The sequence below is a fragment of the Microcaecilia unicolor genome, chromosome 1 (genome assembly GCF_901765095.1).
Source record: "Microcaecilia unicolor chromosome 1, aMicUni1.1, whole genome shotgun sequence".
Taxonomy (NCBI): Eukaryota; Metazoa; Chordata; class Amphibia; order Gymnophiona; family Siphonopidae; genus Microcaecilia; species Microcaecilia unicolor.
In genome coordinates this window covers 619,307,870-619,329,774 of record NC_044031.1, presented here as the reverse complement: position 1 = coordinate 619,329,774, position 21,905 = coordinate 619,307,870, and the positions used below count along the sequence as shown (strand labels likewise).

Below are 21,905 nucleotides of genomic sequence, written 5' to 3'. Positions count from 1 at the left end.
GAAAGATCCCCTTCCTTCTTTGGAACCACAAAATAAATCAAATATCAGCCCGTACTTAACTTGTCGCACATAACCGGGAAACCCAGTCACATCTGCACAAGTCTCTGCAGCATTTTCCTAACAGCCCCTGCCTTCCTCTGGGATCAACAAGGAGACTTCAGAAAGGCATCTGGCAATGGCTGCACAAACTCTAAGGTGTAACCTTTGTAGATGACCTCGAGAACACAATGATCTAAGGTAATCTGGGCCCACCTCCATAAGAAGCCACAACCAAGCTCCCATTGCTACTGGAGGATGGGCCCCCGACTTCTTCACTGGGACTTGAGACCTTGGTTTGAAGAAACAGAGCTGGAGACCGTGCCACTATCCATGAAAGAATTGAGACCTTTGAAAAACTGACTCCACTGGCCGTCACTTACTCAGCCTGGACAATATTGCGTAGCATCTTGAAACGCACTCTAGACAAGAAATCTCAACCTGCTAACTTAAGGCCCTCCTCAGGCAAACGGAAAATATTGGTCTCCCCTAGAACCTTTACCAACATCCAATTCCTCACCAAACAACCAGGTGCCTTTAAAGGGAAATCTGGTCAAATTGGATTTAGAAGCTACATCTGCTGACCATCCACATCACAAGGACCTCAGAGCAGCTAACCCTAGGGCCACAGACATTGTTGACACACGCAGGTCATAAAGCGCATCAACCAAAAAGGCAGCCCCCATCTCAATCTTAGCCACCTCTCTATCTACCATGGCTAGATCATCTGATGTACTATCCAACACCTTCTCAGTCCACTGAAAACATGATCTGACTACAAGACACGTGTAAATTACACCCTGCACCTCTAGGGCTGAAACAAACCCCAGCTTCAGGAGCACTTCCATCCTGCAATCCTTAGGATCCTTTAGGACCGCACCATCATCCACAGTGTCTACCATCAAGGGCCTCAAAGCATCTTTATCCTGTTTAGGCAATGGAAAGAGATGGATCATGGGCTTCATCAGTAAAAGGGAGAGAGTAGGGACCTTCCGCTATGTCTAGATAACATCCTGAATATCCCTGATACATAGGGAAGGACCTGCTATGTATCCTAATCCCCTTCAATAAAGGATCCATCTTGTGGAGCTCGGGAGAAGGCGCATCCTCAAAATTAAACACTAAGGAGACCTGACAGATCAACTCCTGCAATTCCTCCCTATGAAAAACAGGATCACAGAGAAATCCCTCGCCTAGTGGCAACTCCTCTATCCAAGATTTCTCTCCTAAGGACTCTTCTTGCACCAAATCATCTACATCCTCAGCTTGAACATCCTCTCCAAAAAGAACCTACTTCCAGGTCTTCAGGCTCTTGTTCCACATCCCAAAAATTCTCCTGCTCCAAAAATATCTGCTCATTTGCTCAAGTCACTTAATCCACCATTGCCCCAGGTACAACATAAGTACCTATATATAATATGTAATCCACTTTGATTGTAACCACAAAGGTGGTATATCAAGTCCTAACCCCTCTTTCTCATGTAAAAGGTTTATATGTTAAAACAAATTCTGAAGGAAAATCCACTCCACAGGCTGATCAGAGGGCTCAGAGGAATCCAAAATGGCAGCAGTTCCTGCCAAAACTGGGACTATCACCATGACTGAAGCCACAGCACTTCCCTCAGTCCCAAGTTAAACCACCTGTTTCCTGAGCTAGTGAGGAAGTTGATCCTGCAACGGCTAGCCCTCTAACTACTGCTATAGCGCAGCAAAGTATATGAGCTCCAGAACCACAAACTCCATGGCACTGATGGGCTGAACATTTACAGAACTTGTCAGTGCTCATCCTGCTGCTCACACATACTGATGCACACACCACAGCAGAGAAGGAGACAGCTGAGTCTCCTAAAGCCATGTATGAACAGCCTTCCCTGGTAACACTGCAAACACATATGCTATACTGCCTTTTTCTTTTTCTTTTCTAAGAGCTATGGCTATACCCTGCAGCATGCAAGGCTCCTTCATACCGCAGAAAACTGAGACACAGGAATATAATAAAACAGTAGAATGCAGAAGATAAAGGCTGACGGTCCATCCCATCAGCTCAACAAGATAAACTCACAGCACAAGATGGTATGATACAATACTACATATACATATTTGATCTTCATTTGTCCTTGCCATTTTCAGGGCACAGACCATAGAAGTCTGCCGTCTGCCCAGCACTGGCTTTGTTTTCCAACCACTGAATCTGTCATCAAAGCCCCACTCCAGCCATGATCAGGCTGCCCGGCTCTGGCTTTACTTCCCAATTGCTGGAGTGGCCATCTAATCCCCACTAAGTTTGTTTGGTTCTATTCTTTCCATATAGGGATTCCTTTGTGTCTATTCCACACATTTTTAAATTCCGTTACAGTTTTCATCTCCACCACCTCCTGCAGGAGGGCATTCCAGGTATCTACCACCTTCTCCATGAAAAAGTACTTCCTGACGTTGTTCCTGAACCTCAATTCATGTCCTCTAATTCTACCACCTTCCTGCCTCTGGAAAAGGTTTCTTTGTATATTAATAGCTTTCAAATATTTGAACGTCTGCATCATATCACTCCTGTCTCTCCTTTTCTCTAGGGTATACATCTTCAGGTCCTCAAGTCTCTCCTCATGTGTCTTATACTGCAAACCCCATACCTTTTTTTGTCGCTTTTCTCCGAACCAAGTTTTTTATATCCTTAACATAGTAACATAGTAGATGACGGCAAAAAAAGACCTGCATGGTCCATCCAGTCTGCCTAACAAGATATACTCATATGTGTATACCTTACCTTGATTTGTACCTGCCTTTTTCAGGGCACAGACCGTACAAGTCTGCCCAGCAGTATTTCCCACCTCTCAACCACCAGTCCCGCCTCCCATCACCGCTCTGGCACAGACCTTATAAGTCTGCCCTCCACTATCCTCGCCTCCCAACCACCAACCCCTCTTCCCCCACCTGCTCCGCCACCCAATTTCGGCTAAGCTTCTGAGGATTCATTCCTACTGCACAGGATTCCTTTATGCATATCCCACGCATGTTTGAATTCCGTTACCGTTTTCATCTCCACCACCCTTCTCTGTGAAAAAATACTTCCTGACATATTTCCTGAGTCTGCCCCCCTTCAATCTCATTTCATGTCCTCCAAAACTAAACACAATACGTCAAGATGGAGCCTCACTAACAACTTGTAAAGGGGCATCAACACCTCCTTTCTTCTGCTGATTATACCACTCTCTATGCAGCCTAGCATCCTTCTGGCCATGGCCACCACCTTGTCACATTGTTTTGCCACCTTGAGATACTCAGTCACCATCACCCCAAAGTCCCTCTACTGAGCTGTGCTCATCAATCTCTCCCATCTGATATATATCTCCTTTGGATTTCTGCACCCCAAGTGCATCAATCACTTCTTGGCATTAAATTTTAACTAGTTGTCATAGAGGACTCCAGAAAAATTTTTTTTTTTTTTAATTGTATAAATTTCTCATACACAATTTATTATGCCAATTTGCACTTACACACACACACACATATATATATATATATATATATATATATATATATATATATATATATATATATATATATATATAGTTTTTAACCATTTCCCCCTTTAAGGATTACGTTCCGCTCACTCTCACTCCACATTCACAGCGTTGAAATTTATGGATGGACACATATATTAAATTCATTGATTTTATACATAATGTTGCTTGTTTGCTTGTTATTACATTATTAGAATACATACAATATAATAAGTCCTCGATCCATAAGTTCTTTCTGCATATGCACAAGGAAATCTTCTTAGTGCGGTATATTATCCGCTATGCTCTGAATCATGGTCTACAGTTCTTTAATCCAAATATGTGATAAGATTACCACTTGTCTCGTGTATTGCCCTGTGTGCGCCACTTATGTTTCAGGTTTCACCCCTCCGTGCTTCCAGGGCTATCTTGATCTCAACATAGTCACTGTATCCAATTGTAGATTCTCAATGAACCACCATAATCCTTCCATTGACTTTAACGCTTAATCGTGGCTGAGAGGCCTCTACGTATTCCTCCAAATTGAATCACATTACTGATTCACAGTTGGATCCTCGATGCGGGACCGCATTTCATGGTACTTCCTCAGGAGGAACCACTTCTTAATCTATAACAATTCAACAACATATATCCTAATTATCAACTGCGTTCTAACTTGACAGGCTCAACTACACCATCATTTACACTATATTCAAATACATGGTAATAATATTCAAATACATGGTAATAATAATGCTAACGGCTGCTTACCAATGGGACTACTGTCCGGGCGGAACATCAAACTTCCGCCACTGAAACTTCCTCTCTGTTTCTTCCAGGGTTAAATACCTGACCTTTTTAGTACTACCCACCCTAATTTAAAAAGACAGTCCTTCACACCCACTCCACCTCCAGGTTGAGGCTTTTCGGGGCCACAGTATCCCATGTAAAAATGTAACATTGCTCAATCGCCAAAAGTTGTGCACTAACATCACCTCCTCTTTTAGGGGGGGGGGGGGGGCGATTTGAACCAGTACTACACACTGAAGCTGATCAATGGAGTGATTTTGTTCAATCCAATGAGCAACTAAAGGTGCTTCCTTCTTTTGATGCCTCAAGTTACTGATATGCTCCGCTTGTCTGTGTTTTAATTGTCTCTTCGTGTGACCAATGTAATACAGTGAACAAGGACATGTAATGCAATATATTTACTCGCTCACTGTTACAAGAGGTCTCATGTTGCAGATAAAACTGCCTGGTGGTCCCCGGAATGGTAACCACCCTGGTGGTGACTGAGTGTTTGCAATACACGCATCTCCCGCAAGGGAAATGCTGACCACGGTCTCTTGAGTAATTCCCTTACATTTGCTTTTCGTTTCTACGCCACTTTGGGATGCTCGTTGAATCCGGGGTGCACAGCCAAAACATGCCAATACTTGTGTATAATATATCCTATTTTGGAAGCCTGTTGGGAGAACGGAATCACACATGCCAAAGTATTTTGTGGAGTTTTATGTTTCGGTAAGAACAGCCAAGGTCGGTGAGCATAAAGTGCCCGTTTCAATGCTTTTCTAAGCATTCCCAATGGGTACCCCCTAGCTATGAATCTGTTATCATCTCTCTCAACTGCTTCTTAAATTTTAACTACCAGATCTTTGACCATTCTTCTAATTTTTGAAGATCTCTTTTCATGGTTTCTACTCTCTCCGGGATATCCACTCTATTGCCTATCTTCATGTCATCCACAAAAAGACACGGGATATCCATCCACTCTATTGGCTATCTTCATGTCATCCACAAAAAGACAAACTTTTCAGTCTAACCCTTCAGCAATGTCTCTCACAAAAGTACTAAACAGAATCGCTCCCAGCACCAACCCCTGAGGCACTCACTACTCACCTTTCTTTTCTCCGAGTGGATCCTCTGTTACCTTTTGGTCAATCTTCCAATCCAGTTTTTGGGTCCTAAGTTCAGCCCTCTCAGCTTATTCATGAGTTTTCTGTGAGAAACTGTATCAAAGGCTTTGCTGAAATCCAAGTAGATTGCATCTAGCGCATGTCCTTTATCCAGTTCTTTGGTCACCCAGTCAAAGAAATCAATCAGATTCATTTGGCAAGATTTTCCTTTGGTAAAGCCGTGTTGCCTCGGATCCTGCAACCCATTGGATTCTAGAAAGTTAACTCCCTTTTCCTTCAGAAGCAACTCCATTACTTTTCCTACCACTGACATGAGGCTTGCCATACTTTAGTTTCCCACTTTTTTCCCTATCCCCACTTTTATAAAGAGGGACTACATCAGTTTGACTCCAATCCCGGAGAACCTCTCCCATCTCTAAAGATCTATTAAATACATCCTTAAGAGGTCCTGCCAGAAATTTCTTTAAGCTCCCTCAGTACCTTCAGATGTATCCCATCCGGCCCCCTAGCTTTGTCCACTTTCAGTTTTTGAAGTTGTTTATAAACACTTGCTTCCGTGAACGCTGCAATATCCATTCCATTCCCAGATATCCCGCTCTAGGATTTTCTTCCATGAACACCAAAGAGAGAAGTAGTTGTTCAGTATGTTCGCTTTATCCTCACCACTCTCCACATTGCTATTCTCAGCATCTTTCAGTCTTCCGATTCCATTCTTAGTTTTTCTCCTTTCCAATATATCTGAAAAAAAGGTATTGTCACCTCTCTACATCTTTAAGCATTTTTTCTTCCGCTAGCCGTATTTCCCTGTTTACTTCTTTGAGTTTAAGTTGGTAATCTTTTCCGTGATCCTCTTTGTTGTGTTCTGTATTTCTTGAATGCAGCCTCTTTTGCCCTTATTTTCACCATTTGTTTTGAGAACCATATAAGCTTCTTGTTTTGTTTACTTTCCTTGTATAAAGATCTGTTGCCTTATTTATAGCAGCTTTCAGCTTGGACCACTGCGCTTCCACTTCTCCTATGCTTATCCACATCATCAGCTCCTCCTTCAGGTATTCCCCAATTTTACCATAAATCAGCATGTCTGAAATTCCATACTTTGCATTTTGTGCATCTGCACTCCGCTTTTACTCCTGTATCAAACTATATCGTGTGATGATCTCTATTGTCTAGGTGGGCATCCACCTGGATGCTGGAAACACTTCCTCCATTTGTGAGCACTAGATCTAGCGTCACCCCTTCTCTCATGGGTCCTGTCATCATCTGACTGAGCAAAGCACTTTGACAAGCATCCATGATCTCTCTGCTTCTTTCCAATTCTGCCAATCCACATCAGGCAAGTTGAAATCTCTTAGCAACAGAGCCTCCCCCTTTTATTACAAGCCTATGGCTATCTTCAATCAGATCCTTGTCCAGCTTCTCCATTTGTGTTGGCGGTCTATAAGTAACACCAGGATGATCCATATAGTTTCCTATCCCCAGGTTTCCTGCACTTCAGACCCTCTGAGATTTTTCACATACAGTGTCACTCCTTCACCTCTTCAGCCCTCCCTATCCTTCCTAAAAAGATTATGGCTAGCTATGGTCACAACTATGAAGGAATGGCCTAGTGGTTAGAGCACGGGTTTTGAAATCCAGAGGTGGCCGGTTCAAATCCCACTGCTGCTCCTTGTGATCTTGGGCAAGTCACTTAATCCTCCATTGCCTCAGGTGCAAACTTAGATTGCGAGCCCTCCAGGGACAGAGAAATATCCAATGTACCTGAATGTAATTCATCTTGAGCTACTACTGAAAAAGGTGTGAGCAAAATAAAAAAAAAATGAGCAAAATAAAAAAAAAATAATCCAAATAAAAATCCCATTCATGGGAATCATTGAACCATGTCTCTGTAATAGCAATACTATCCAAACATCAGGGCTTGCAAGCCTTGAACCTTTTTACTTAGACTACAGGCATTTGTGCTCATTGCTTTCCATGTGTTAAGTGAGTTTACTTTAGATGGGTTTCTATATTAACATTACCATCATGTTTTACCTGGGGGTGACTTTCTGAATTCCCTTGCTTCCTTTTGACACCCCACCCCTCTGGTTTAAATGTCTAGCAACATACTGTCTGAATTTCTCCCCAAGGATCCTTTTTCCTGCCACCGATAGATGTAGCCCATCAATATAGTATAGCTTCTTATTTTTCTAAGTGTGAGAAGATGTACTATGTTAAGGAATATCAATGAGCAGGATTGTTCAATACAGGGTTTATTGAAGATAATTATCTCTTGGTTTTCCTACATACAGAGAGGGGTGGGCACAGATTGATTATAAAGTCAGGAGGAGAACAGAAATATAGCAACTTATAGGAGCCAGCAGCTCTGCAAGTGAGAGGAAAGGAATTTAATCTTTTTTTTTCTCCTGTCTAGGATAGATAGAGGTAAAGTCACCAGATTATCAAGGAAGATGTTAAGAAGAGCACTATACAGGTAAAAGAGCAGTTTAGAGTCTATGAATCAATCCAAACACGTGAAAATATATACATTCAAAAAAGCTTAGGCATGAGGTGCTCCACAACACAAGTGTGTGCTTCTCAGGAATTCACAACTCTCCAGGAAGCATCCCCTCGCCATTAAAGACACAGACTACTAGGCACCGGGTACAATGGAGGCCAAATTAAGTTAAACCTCATTCAATTTTGCAGTAGGAAGAAGATTCAAAACACAGATCTGGAAATAAAGCACCCTTACTGAACAATCAATTTCAAGATAAAAGAAACACAAGGCAAAAGAACAGTCATAAAGTCAGGAGGAGGACAGAAATATAGCAAACTACAGGAGAATTATGAATAAACTAAGCAGCTGGACATGACTGGCCTTAAATTCTCCAAATCCTTACAAGGCCTGATACAAAATTATACCTTAAAAATGTTTTGATTAGAAATTCCTGCTACTGGACAGAACTTCTTCAGACCCTCATGCGTAATCTGATTGGATGAGAGATCAAGGAGAGTCAGGTTCGGCATGGTAGACACTGTGGCCAGTAGTTCCTCTGCCATGGTATCATCAATGCAGTTACCAGAAAATTCAAGTTGACGGATAGAAGTCTGCAGCTTCAGGGAACGGAAGAGGGGTACGAGATTAGGCGGGTGGAGGCAGAAATTACGGAGAGTCAAGGATTGACTGTTCTCCTGCTGTTCCATGGTCTTCAAGACTAGCCGATGCTCTGCTATAAGAAGGAGGCAAGACAGTAGCATCAAAATTCAGTAACATCTGAAACTAAACTATATTTCTATGCCGCATTATCAAATCAGTTCTGTGCAGTTTGCACAGAAACAGCAAGGTCATGCATACCTGAGAAAAGTACATATAAATTAATCACGCCATTAAAAACTATATCTTGCATTCAAAACTTATTGCAAAAAGTGAAGATACATACCTGTAGCAGGTATTCTCTGAGGACAGCAGGCTGATTGTTCTCACATGTGGGTCGGCATCCACGGTGGCCCAGGAAACGGCAAATTTTTTCAGAGCAAAAATAAAGAAGTTTTGCCAGAACCTTCTGGCGTGCGAACCGCGCATGCGCGGACAACTTCCCACCCGTCGTGTGAGCGTTCCCACTCAGTTTAATCAAAAAGCAAATAATAAACAAACAACTCCAAAGGGGAGGTGGGCGGGTTTGTGAGAACAATCAGCCTGTTGTCCTCAGAGAATACCTGCTACAGGTATGTATCTTCACTTTCTCTGAGGACAAGCAGGCTGCTTGTTCTCATGATTGGGGTATCCCTAGCAACCAGGCTCACTCAAAAGAATGAACACTGGTCAATTGGGCCTCACTGCGAGGACATAACCTAGATTGACCTGAAACCATAAACAACTAAGAGTGCAGCCAGGAACAGAAGAAAAATGGGTCTAGGGGGGTGGAGTTGGATTCTAAACCCCGAACAGATTCTGCAGCACCGACTGCCCAAACCGACTGTCGTGTTGGGTATGCTGGTGAAGGCAGTAGTGAGATGTGAATGTGTGGACTGAAGACCACGTTGCAGCCTTGCAAATCTCTTCAATGGAGACTGACTTTAAGTGAGCCACTGACGCAAACATGGTTCTAACAATATAAGCCGTGACATGGCCCTCCAGAGTCAGCCCAGCTTGGGCGTAAGTGAAGGAAATGCAATCTGCTAGCCAATTGGAGATTGTGCGTTTTTCGATGGCGACTCCCCTCCTTTTGTGATCAAAACAAACAAGCAACTGGGCAGACTGTCTAAAGGGCTTTGTCCGCTCCACATAAAAAGGCCAATGCTCTCTTGCAGTCCAAAGTGTGCAAACTGCTTTCACCAGGGCGGGTATGAGGACAAGACAATTTACTGGTTAAGATGGAACTCCGACATCACCTTTGACAGGAAGTTAGGGTGCGTGCGGAGGACTACTCTATTGTGATGAAACTTGATATAAGGTGCATGCACTACCAGGGCTTGGAGCTCACTGACTCTAAGAGCTGAAGTAACAGCCACCAAGAAAATGACCCAAGTCAAGTACTTCAGATGGCAGGAATTCAGTGGTTCAAAAGGAGCTTTCATCAGTTGGGTGAGAACGACGTTGAGATCCCAGGACACTGGTGGAGGTTTGACAAGGGGCTTTGACAAAAGCAAACCTCTCATGAAGTGAACAACTAAAGGCTGTCCAGAGATAGGCTTACCCTCTACACGGCGGTGATAAGCACTAATCGCACTAAAGTGAACCCTTATGGAGTTAGTCTTGAGACCAGACTCTGACAAGTGTAGAAGGTATTCAAGCAGGGTCTGCGTAGGACAAGAAAGAGGATCTAGGGCCTTGCTGTCACACCAGACGGCAAACCTCCTCCATTTAAAAGAGTAACACCTTTTCATGGAGTCTTTCCTGGAAGCAAGCAAGACTTGGGAGACACCCTCTGAAAGACCCAAGGAGGCGAATTCTAAGCTCTCAACATCCAGGCCATGAGAGCCAGAGACTGGAGGTTGGGATGTAGAAGTGACCCCTCGTTCTGAGTGTTGGAAAACACTCCAATCTCCACGGTTCTTCGGAGGACAACTCCAGAAGAAGAGGGAACCAAATCTGACGTGGCCAGAAGGGCGCAATCAGGATCATGGTTCCGCAGTCTTGCTCTAGTTTCAGCAAAGTCTTCCCTACTAGAGGTATGGGAGGATACACATACAGAAGGCCTGTCCCCCAATGAAGGAGAAAGGTATCTGATGTTAGCCTGTCATGGGCCTGAAGTCTGGAACAGAACTGAGGGACCTTGTGATTGATCTGAGTGGCAGAAAGATCCACCGAGGGGGTGCCCCATGCTCGGAAGACCTTGCGGACTACACCCATGTTCAGTGACCACTCATGAGGTTGCATTATCCTGCTCAACCTGTCGGCCAGACTGTTTATGCCTGCCAGATAAGTGGCTTGGAGAAACATGACGTGACAGCGAGCCCAAAGCCACATCTGGACAGCTTCCTGATATGGAGGGCGAGATCTGGTGCCCCCCTGCTTGTTGGTGTAATACATGGCAACCTGATTGTCTGTCTGAATTAAGATTACTTGGTTAGACAGCCGATCTCTGAAAGCCTTTAGAGCGTTCCAGATCGCTCAATTCCAGGAGGTTGATCTGCAGACCTTTTTCCTGAAAAGACCAGGTTCCCTGAGTGTGGAGCCCATCTACATGAGCTCCCCACCCCAAGAGAGATGCATCAGTCGTCAGCACTTTTCGTGGCTGAGGAATTTGGAATGGTCGTCCCATGGTCAAATTGGATCAAATCGTCCACCACTGAAGAGAATTCCATTGAGCTGATCTCATATTTATTTTACTTTTTTTTAATTTTTGTTACGACTTTAGTGCATCTTGACCTCAGTCCCAATATCAGATCCACGGGGAGCCTGGATTGATGAGGGCTCAGCTACCTCACAATTCCATGGTGGTGGCATAGTCCCTAGTACTCTTGGCTCTCTTGAGAGCGGAGTCCACCACCATGGAATTGTGAGGTAGCTGAGCCCTCATCAATCCAGGCTCCCCGTGGATCTGATATTGGGACTGAGGTCAAGATGCACTAAAGTCGTCGTCAGAGCCTTGCCCTACTGAATTCCATAGCGAATCGGTAGGGAACGGCTATGCATGAAGGAAAGGGAATGCAAATGAGCTGCTCGTTGCAGCTCACTTGCATTCTCTAATCCCTCGTAAAACCGTCGGTTAATCGGCCGGTAGAGCATGCGCAGAGCAGCCAAGCGTTATGCAGGCTGCTCTGCGCATGCCAAGGACGTCAAAAAATACAAACAAACAAACACGTCCTTTATGGACGTCCTTGCCCCACCCCCCCCCCGCCCGAGGTCACCGCCGCCGTTCCCCGCTCCCCCTGCATTGAAATCAGAACTTTACGCAGCCCCGGCCCCCCCTCCCTCCCTTGAAATGACAGCTTCCCTGCCATCCTCTGCCCCCCGTGGCCCCGGCCCCACCACTCCCCCCCTCCTTCTGCCATCGAGCCCTCACAGCACCTCTCACCTCCGTGTGAAGGTGCTGCACTGGCAACAACAGCTGATTGCCTCTCTTCGGACTTCCCTCCTTTCCTCCCTGGCCCACCCTAGTCTGACGTAAGACGAGGGCGGGCCAGGGAGGAAAGGAGGGAAGTCCGGAGAGGTGATCAGCTGTTGTTGCCGGTGCAGCGCCTTCACACGGAGGTGAGAGGCGCTGTGAGGGCCCGGTGGCAGACAGAGGGGAGCGGGTGGAGGGGGGTGCGGGGCGACGACCTCAGGGAGGGGGGGCGGGGCCACGGGGAAGCTGCCATTTCGAGGGAGGGAGGAAGGGGGGCCCGGAGCAGCGGAAAGCTCTGATTTCAATGCAGGGGGAGGGGGGAGCAGCATACCATGGTAGGTGCAGCGGACGCCTGCAGCATCGGAGCCTGTGATTTTTTTTTATAATACACTACAGTGAAGAACGTCCATAAAGGACGCTCCTGACGAGCACTTGGTCATTTTTGCCCCCTCCCGATTTTTTTTAAAACATTTTATAAGTTTTCCAAGCCCGCGCAGCCCCAACAAGAGGTACAGACCTCTCGTTAGATTTCCCAGCGTTTTCCAGCGTTAGGGCAAGCGGAAAAGCTTAGTGTATCTCATTTCAATAGCGTTTCTACACAATTTGCTCATCTGCATTCCGTTTGCGTTAGCTGCTACCGTTGTCGGAAAAAAGTATATAGTGCATGCCAGGGTTTACTACTTGCTCGTTAATGGCTCGTTATTGGCTCGTAAAGTTTAGTGCATCTGGCCCTTAGTCTTTTTCGGGATCACGTGATTAGACACAGTTTTGCATAAGAACTTCCTTGAATACATTATGCAAAGGGGCTGTTGCAGCCTCTCTAGGCGGAGAAGGATAATTCAGGACCTCGAGCATCTCAGCCCTGGGCTCATCCTCAACCTCCATAGGGAAGGGAATAGCCGCAGCCATTTCCCGGACAAAGAAGGTGAAGGATAGACTCTCCGGAGGAGAAAGTTTCCTTTCTAGTGGAGGAGAAGGTTCAGAAGGAATCCCATAGGACTCGTCAGAATAAAAGTACCTGGGATCCTCCTCTTCCTCCCACGAAAGCTCATCTTCAGTATCGGACAAGACATCCCTCGGAGCAGTCTGAAACTGAGCCTGCCTCGAAGCCGAGGAACAACGTCTTCGATGGCGATGCAGAGAAGACGCCGCTGCCGCCCTGGACTCCGGGTGAAGCTTTCTCTACCGACGTCGAAGGAAAGTCGACCTGGGTGGCAGCAGACACCGAGGTCGGGAACCTCACCACAGGCGAAGGGCCAGATGCCACTGGAGCAGACGGTACGGAAGGCGCAAGCACCCCCAACACCAAAGCAGACTGGCACAGCAACCCTTCCAGAAGCTCTGGAAGCAGGGCCCTGATGCGCTCATCTTGAGCCGCCGTCGGACAAGGCTGCGGGGTCGGTAAAGGAGCCGGTGGCAGAATCTGTCGAGGCTCAGGAGCAGGTACCGGGCTGCTAGACTGACGCATCAGCACCTACTGAATAGAGGGAGAGGGATCCTCTCGGTGCCAACGCTTCTCGGGTGCTGAATCCCTCGACGCCCCAGAGCTCCTGGCACCGTGTGTCGAAGGATAACGATGACGGTGCTTCTTCACCTTCGCTCAACGCCAGCCATCGAGACTCCTCGGTACCGATGAGGAAGACGTGGAATCCTCACGTCTCCTCGGGACCGGGTTCGATGAAGGTCAGTCCCGGGGGGCCTGCATAACAGGACGCCTCGAGACAGGTGGAGACCAACTCGATGCCTCACCTCTCCCAGCACGTGTTGGTTGTTCCGCAGCCATTACCTTCGCCCCGACGTTGATGCGTCCCTCAATGTCGCCGACCTCGGTACCAATGTCAAAGGACCGGACTGAGCCCCAAGAAGCTTCTCTCGTTGGGCCTCTCGAGATGCTTGGGTGCGTTTCTTCATGCGAAGACACAGACTGCAAGTGGCTGGGCTATGGTCGGGCCCAAGGCACTGGACACACCAAGCGTGTGTATCGGTACCCGAGATGGTCCGGTTGCACCGCGTACACCGTTTGAAGCCGCTGGGTGTCTTTGATGACATGGAAGAAAAAATGGCTTCAGTGAAATCAAAAGACGCGATTGTGCCTTTGAAAAGAAGAAAAGTACAAAAGAAAAAGGGGTAAGACCCGACTGAGCGGCCTAAAACACGGCTGCTTTGAACAAGAAAGAAAACTTACAAAGAGATCTAAAAAACTAAGAAAAAATACGGGAAGGTAAAAGTTTTAAAAAAAAAATGATGCAAAACGTTGAAAGACTCTTCCTGGGCCAAAAAACGAAGAGACGAACTGAAGTATGCTGTCTCTCCGCCGCGGACAAGAAAAAACTGAGCGGGAACGCTCACGCGATGGGCGGGAATTCATCCATGTGGTTCGCGTTCCAGAAGGCTCTAGCAAAACTTTTTTATTTTTGCTCTGAAAATTTTTGCCATTTCCTGGGCCGCCGTCCCACATGTGAGAACAAGCAGCCTGCTTGTCCTCTGAGAATATATATTAATTATATTATTAAAGCTATCCTAATAGCATAAGATTTCAGCAAAGCAAGACATCAGATAGCAGTACAAAAATTTGCCAAATAGCCATGTTTTCAACACCTTTCTAAATTGTAAGAGACCATCAGATAGTCTAAGAATAAAAGGGAGATGGTTCCAGAATTTAGCCCCTGTGAAACAAATTGAGGATTGAAAAAAATTTTACACCTCGCTGGCCTAGAAGATGTGGAAGCAGGAAATTTCGTAGTTCCATATTGGTAACCCAACAAGGGATAATAACCAAAGACAGCGTATACTCGGTCAAAACATATATTTTAAATTTGAGTGTACAGAAGATGCCTGCCTCAGGAGTCGCAAGTTATTTGGACTAGTTGATAATACAAGGATGTGACAGATCAGTGTGTTTTAAGCTTGTAAAACTGCCTTAATTATTTCCTGAAGTGTATTTCTTCCAGTGCGCATCAGGTGGTGCTTGTGTTAAAGCTGTTATAGAAAAGTGAATGCTCCCTCTTTAATTTTACTCAGTGAGGAAGTGATCTACAGTGCTGTGAACAGTATACTTTTAAAACTTGTTGTTCTGGGATCTGGCCCAGGAGCTCACTTTCATTTGGAATTTACTGGCTTTCCCCGTCTTAGCCAGGGAAAAGAGAGAAACTGATCTCTTTGCTGAGGCCCTGTGATCAGTTACATTTGATAATCTGTGAGCAGCATATTTCCTGATCTCCCCAGGTACTTTTTAGAAAGTAAACAAATGTTTAAATAGTGTTATAATTGATCCATATTTTAGTTACTTGTTATTTTTGCTGATTGCACTTTTTCTGTTCATGGTTCAATATTTTTAAGACCATAAACAATTTTCAGTTTGTTGACTCTGTCTGTCTGAACTGATAAAGAATCCTAGTAGTTTATGTGTTGGGTCTGTGAGTGCTTTCTGGGAACCGTGGGACCACTGGGGGTGTTGGGATAATTTGAGAGCGGGAGACTTGCCCAGAGGAGGTTGTGACCCATTCAGTGGGAGAATGGTGCTAGTGTACAGCGCAAGCAGCAGGTGCAGGTGTACCTGAGCTGTGCTGGGGATAGACCCTTTAAATGGCCGTAGGGTAACCCCAGGCGTGTAGCTAGGCGTTTTATGACAAAGGACGTCTGTCAATAAGTCCAAAACAAAAGGTGGTACCATCAGAGCACAGAAAAAGCCTGCAAATAGGTGGGAAAATGTAACAAATAAAATAAATCTGTGATACAACAAAATAGAGAGACATCTGTCTTCAAAAATATCTATGCAGCAAAATCACAGTAAGGCTTCACTGCACAAAACAGCTGTAGAACAGGAATCGCTCTGATGGTGCTACTTTTTATTTTGGACTAACTGACCAACATCCTTGTATTATCAACTAGACCAAATTACTTGCGACTCCTGAAGCAGACACTCTTTGTGATGAAACGTAAAACTGTGTCAAGTTTTAATAAGTTAATTGTCAATAAGAAGGACCATTTCGTTTTATTACACATTTGTTTTTTTCCCATTAAAATAAATGTTACCCTTGAGTTGGAAATCAATAGGTCATCACCCGTTTTTTCTTTTTTTCCTTCCTTGGTGTGCTTGTGGGACTTCTTTTTTCTAACATTGGAGGGTCATGCCATAGCAAACAAAGTCATAAGAATAGTCATACTGAGTCAGAGCAATGGTCCATCTAGCCCAGCATCCTGTTTCCAACAGTGGCCAAATCAGGTCACAAGTACTTGGTAGAAACTCAAATAGTAGCAACATCTATCAATCCCATGGCCAACAGTGGCTACTATCTCAAAAGCAGACTATGAACTTTCCTCAAGGAACTTATACAAACCTTTTTCAAACCTGGATTTTAACCACTTTTGCAACATCCTCCGGCACAGAGTTCCAGAGCTTAACTATTGGTTGAGTGAAAAAACATTTCCTCTAATTGATTTAAAAGTATTTCCATGTAACTTCGTTGAGCATCCATCCTCTAGTCTTTGTACTTTTTGAAAAAGTTTTAAAAAAAATCGATTCACTTTTACCTGTTCTACACTACTCAGGATTTTGTAGACCTCATCTCCCCTCAGCTGCCTCTTATCTAAGCTGAAAAGCCCTAACCTCTTTAGCCTTTATTCATATGACAGGAGATGAATCCCAATCTCATTTTGGCTGCTCTTCTGTGAACCTTTTCTAATTCTGCTATATCTTTTTTCAGATATGGTGACCAAAACTGAATGCAATACTCAAGGAGAGGTCTCACCATGGAGCAATACACAGGCATTATAGAATTCTTGGTCTTCTTTACCAAGCCTTTCCTAATAACTCCTAGCATCCCGTTTGCTTTTTTGATCACTGCTGCACACTGGGCAGAAGATTTCATCGTACTGTCTACAATGACACCTATATCTTTTTCTTGAGTTCAGACTCACAAGGTGAACCCTAGCATCAGTTAACTATGATTTGGATTATTCTTCCTAGTGTGCATCATCTTACATTTGAACACTGTCACGAAACGTCTGGGTTACCCTGCGGCCACTTACACGGTCTATGCTCAGCACAGCTCAGGTCCGCCTGCTCCTGCTGCTTGTGCTTTACACTAGCACCCTCCTCCCACCGACTGGGTCACAACTTCCTCTGGGCTAGTCTCCCGCTCTCAAATTATCCCCAGTGATTTCTAGGTTACTGGGGCCACAGTTCCCAGAAAGCACTCACAGACCCAACACAAAAAACACCAGGCTTCTTTATCAGTCCAGATAGCAGGGTCAACAGAGTAAACAGGTTGTCACACTGGAACAATGAACAAAAAATGTGCAATCAGCAAACAACAGGTAACTGAAATATGGATCAATTATAACATTAACTAAACATCTATATACTACTACTTATTTCTATAGCACTACTAGATATACGCAGTGCTGTACACTGGACATGAAGAGACACTAACTACCTGTTCCTCTGATCCTATTCCCATCCATCTATTTAACACTATCTCTCCTACTGTCATCCTCAATCTTTCACTGTCCACTGCGACTGTTCCTGATGCCTTCAAACATGCCGTAGTCACACCACTCCTTAAAAAACCTTAATTGGACCCTACCTGCCCTTCCACTATCGCCCCATCTTCCTCCTCCCTTTCCTATCCAGGATACTTGAACGTGCTTGTTCACCGCTGTTGCCTTGACTTTCTTTCATCTCAACCTATTCTTGATCCACTTGAATCTGGCTTTCGCCCCCTTCATTCAACTGAAACAGCATTTGCTAAAATCTCCAATGATCTGTTCCTGGCCAGATCCAAAAGTCTCTATTCTATCCTCATCCTTCTCAATCTGCTGCTTTTCACACTGTTGATCACAGCCTACTCCTTGATAATCTGTCCTCACTTGGATTTCAGGGCTCTGTTCTTTCCTGGTTTTCTTCTTATCTCTCCCAGCATACCTTTAGTCTATACTCTAGTGGATCCTCCTCTACTTCTATCCCACTGTCAGTTGGTGTACCTCAGGGATCTGTCCTGGGACCTCTTCTTTTCTCCATCTATACTTCCTTCCCTTGGTACTCTGATCTCATCCCATGGTTTTCAGTATCACCTTTACACTGATGACTCCCAGATCTACCTCTCCATACCAGAAATCTCAGCCGAAATCCAGGCCAAAGTATCAGCCTGCCTGTTTGACATTGCTGCCTGGATGTCTCAGCGCCATCTGAAACTAAACATGACCAAGACTGAGCTTCTAATCTTTCCCCCATTCTCTATTTCTGTGGATAACACTCTCATCCTCCGTGTCTCATCAGCTTGTAACCTTGGGGTCATCTTCGACTCCTCCCTCTCCTTCTCTGCACATATTCAGCAGACTGCTAAAACTGTCAGGCTTCTTCCCTGGAAGCACTGGGTTTGTGAGCCCTTGGACCACTACTGTGGAGCGGCAGTGGCAGGCAAGGTCATCTTTAAAGCAGAGATGAGGCAAGGCTGGACTGGAACCCCGGACTGGAGTTCTGCACTGCAATACACAGGACTGGAACGCACCGGACGGGAACCCACTGGACTGGTACACACGGGACCGGAACCTGCTGGACAGGAACACACTGGACCTAGGCTTCACCTACACTTAGCCACCGTTCCATGAGGGTTGAGCCCTCAGGTTCAGGCAGCCGGCAGGGCTTACAGGAAAACCGGAACTGGAACTAGCAAGCAGGAACAACAGGAATCAGGATACAGAAGTGCCCCCAGGCACCTAGGCGAAAGCAAGGCAGATAGGCAGGGAATGTCAAGGTTCCGGCAATAGTCAGGTCTGGCCACAGGCAGAGAATATCCGGGTTCAGGCAGCAAGTATCGGGGTTCAGGCAGAAGTTGGGTCAGGCAGCAGGCAGAGAGTAGTCAAGATTGAGGCAATGGTCAGGTCAAGCAGCAAGCAGAGAATATCTGGGTACAGGCAGCAGTCAGGTCAGATTCAGGCAATGGTCAGGTCAAGTAGCAAGACTATGGCTGGAGCTCCAGTAGCAAGGAGTACTGGCAGCAGACAGGACTAGGGCTGAAGCTCCAGAAGCAAAGGAAAACAAACACGGGAAAACCAGAAAGCTAAACACAAGAAAACTAGTAAAGCTGTACACAAGCTAACAAGAAAGCTATGCCCAAGCTAACTAGTCACAAGCTAGAAACTCACACTAAGCAAAACACAGGAGAACTAGTAAAGCTGTACACAAGCCAACAAGAAAAGCTATGCCCAAGCTACTAGAAACAAGCTAGAAACTCACACTGAACTGGACAAGGTAACTGTGCACAGAGCACTCTAACATACCAGGGACCTTAGACGATGCAAAGGCAAAGGCTGCAGTCTCTAAGTGATTAATAAAGCCCTTCAACACCTGAGGAGCAGCTGCAGCCATCAGTAAGCAACTACGGAGGTTGTCCAGGCCCAAAGAAGAGAGACAAGTCCGGCAGCCTGGCAGAACCGGACCGGACTGGGCTAAAGTCTGGAACGGGTAGGAACAGCAAGACAAACTATGGCAGCCACTGGCTCTGGCCACCAGCGGGTGAGAGGAGTACAAACCAAGGAGCAGGCAGAGCGCACACAGAACATAGAGAGACTTAGAATATCTAGGTGCAGCACAGAGGAGCAAACAGAGCCAGGCTGGAGACAGAGGTAGAGCTAACTCAGGCAGCACCCCCAGGTGCAGTAGAGTGGAGTAGTTAGAGCCATGCTGGAAGCAGCCAGCACACAGAAGGAAAACTACTCCAGAAAGGATAGGCAGAAGCCAGCTTAGAAGCTGACCCCCAGAAATAAGTTAAGTCTGAGGGTGGTCACGGCCACAGACGTGACAAAAACCTGTCATTTCTTTCTCTATAATATCACCAAAATTCACCCTTTACTTTCTGAGCACACTACCAAAGGAGAAAGGAAACATTCTACTTACCCCCATACCCAAAGACGCAAAGAAAAATGCGAGTGAATTAACCAACTATAGACCAGTAGCATCCATTCCCTTAATAACCAAAATAACAGAAGGGATGGTAACCAAACAACTCACAGATTACCTAAACAAGTTCTCAATATCACACGACTCTCAGTCAGGATTTTGCTCTAATTACAGTACTGAAACAGTACTAGTCACACTCATGACGAAATTCAAACAAACGATTGCAACCGGCAAGAATATATTACTTCTACAATTCGACATGTCAAGCGCCTTCGATATGGTTGATCATGGAATCCTACTGCACATCCTTGAATACTTCGGTATTGGAGGTAATGTCCTTAATTGATTTAAAGGATTCCTTACTACACGCTCATATCAAGTGACATCAAACTCGAATACATCAGCTGCATGGACACCTGAATGTGGAGTTCCACAGGAATCTCCCCTCTCACCGACTATATTCACCCTAATGATTTTATTTATTGCATTTGCATCCCACATTCCCCCACCTATTTGCAGGCTCAATGTGGCTTACATAGATTTGATAACATTGTCATAACATGACACCCTTGGCCAAACTACTATCAAACTAAACGATCTACATCCCATTCAAACAAGACCTAAAAGAAATTTCCAATGAAATATACCAAAGTCTACATATCATGCACTCCTGGGCAGATGCCTTTCAGCTAAAACTGAACGCAGAAAAAACCTAATGCCTAATACTCACCTCTCAACACAAAACGAGCAAATTTACCACCATCAACTCACCAAAACTAAATCTACCAATTTCGGACACCTTGAAAATTCTTGGAGTCAACATTGATCGGCACCTAACACTTGAGAATCACGCGAAAAACACAACCAAAAAGATGTTCCACTCAATGTGGAAATGAAAAAAGAATAAGACCATTCTTCCCAAGGACCGTCTTCCGTAATCTGGTACAATCATTAGTACTCAGTCACTTAGATTACTGCAACTCACTCTATGCTGGCTGCAAAGAGCAAATACTCAAAAAAACTCCAAACAGCCCAGAACACGGCAGCCAGACTCATATTTGGAAAATCAAAATACGAAAGTGCAAAACCCCTACGAGAGAAACTGCACTGGCTCCCACTCAAAGAACGCATCACGTTTAAAGTATGTACCCCAGTACATAAAATCATCCATGGCGAGGCCCCAGCCTATATGTCCGACCTGATAGACCTGCCACCCAGAAATGCCAAAAAATCATCTTGTACATTCCTTAATCTTCATTTTCCCAACTGTAAAGGTCTGAAATACAAATTAATGCATACGACAACCTTTTCCTATATGAGCACGCAAGTCTGGAATGCATTGCCACGTAACCTAAAAGCGACCTATGAACTGACCAACTGCCGCAAACTACTAAAGACCCATCTCTTCGACAAGACATACCACAAAGATCAAAACATGTGAAACATATATCCAGAAATGTTAATAATGCGTTCTGTTATATTACTATTATGTATTCCATTACCATGCAACGCAAAATCCTTCTGTAATACCAAATGTTTACTCCCCTCTCATTTCCACTATCCATGATGTATTGTAAGCCACTTTGAGCCTGCAAAAAGGTGGGAAAATGTGGGATACAAATGCAATAAATAATAATAAATAATACCAGAACCTTCATCCACAGTCTTATCACCTCTCGCGTAGACTATTGCAACTTGCTTCTTACAGGTCTCCCACTTAGCCATCTCTCTCCTCTTCAATCTGTTCAAAATTCTGCTGCACGACTAATATTCCGCTAGTGTCGTTATGCTAATATTAGCCCTCTCCTCAAGTCACTTCACTGGCTTCCTATCCGTTTCCGCATACAGTTCAAACTCCTCTTATTGACCTATAAGTGCATTCACTCTGCAGCTCCTCAGTACCTCTCCACTCTCATCTCTCCCTACATTCCTCCCCGGGAACTCCGTTCATTGGGTAAATCTCTCTTATCTGCACCCTTCTCCTCCACTGCTAACGCCAGACTCCGTTCCTTTTATCTTGCTG

General features: G+C 45.0%; 1 protein-coding gene across 1 annotated transcript in view; it reads right to left on the bottom strand.

The window, feature by feature from the left end:
* Positions 1-21,905, bottom strand: part of TONSL (tonsoku like, DNA repair protein) — a 281,739-nt gene that overhangs the window by 66,616 nt on the left and 193,218 nt on the right. Inside the window, exon 21 of the mRNA XM_030220206.1 lies at positions 8,351-8,658. Coding sequence (XP_030076066.1) covers positions 8,351-8,658 — 308 coding nt within the window. The remainder of the gene's footprint in view (positions 1-8,350; positions 8,659-21,905) is intronic.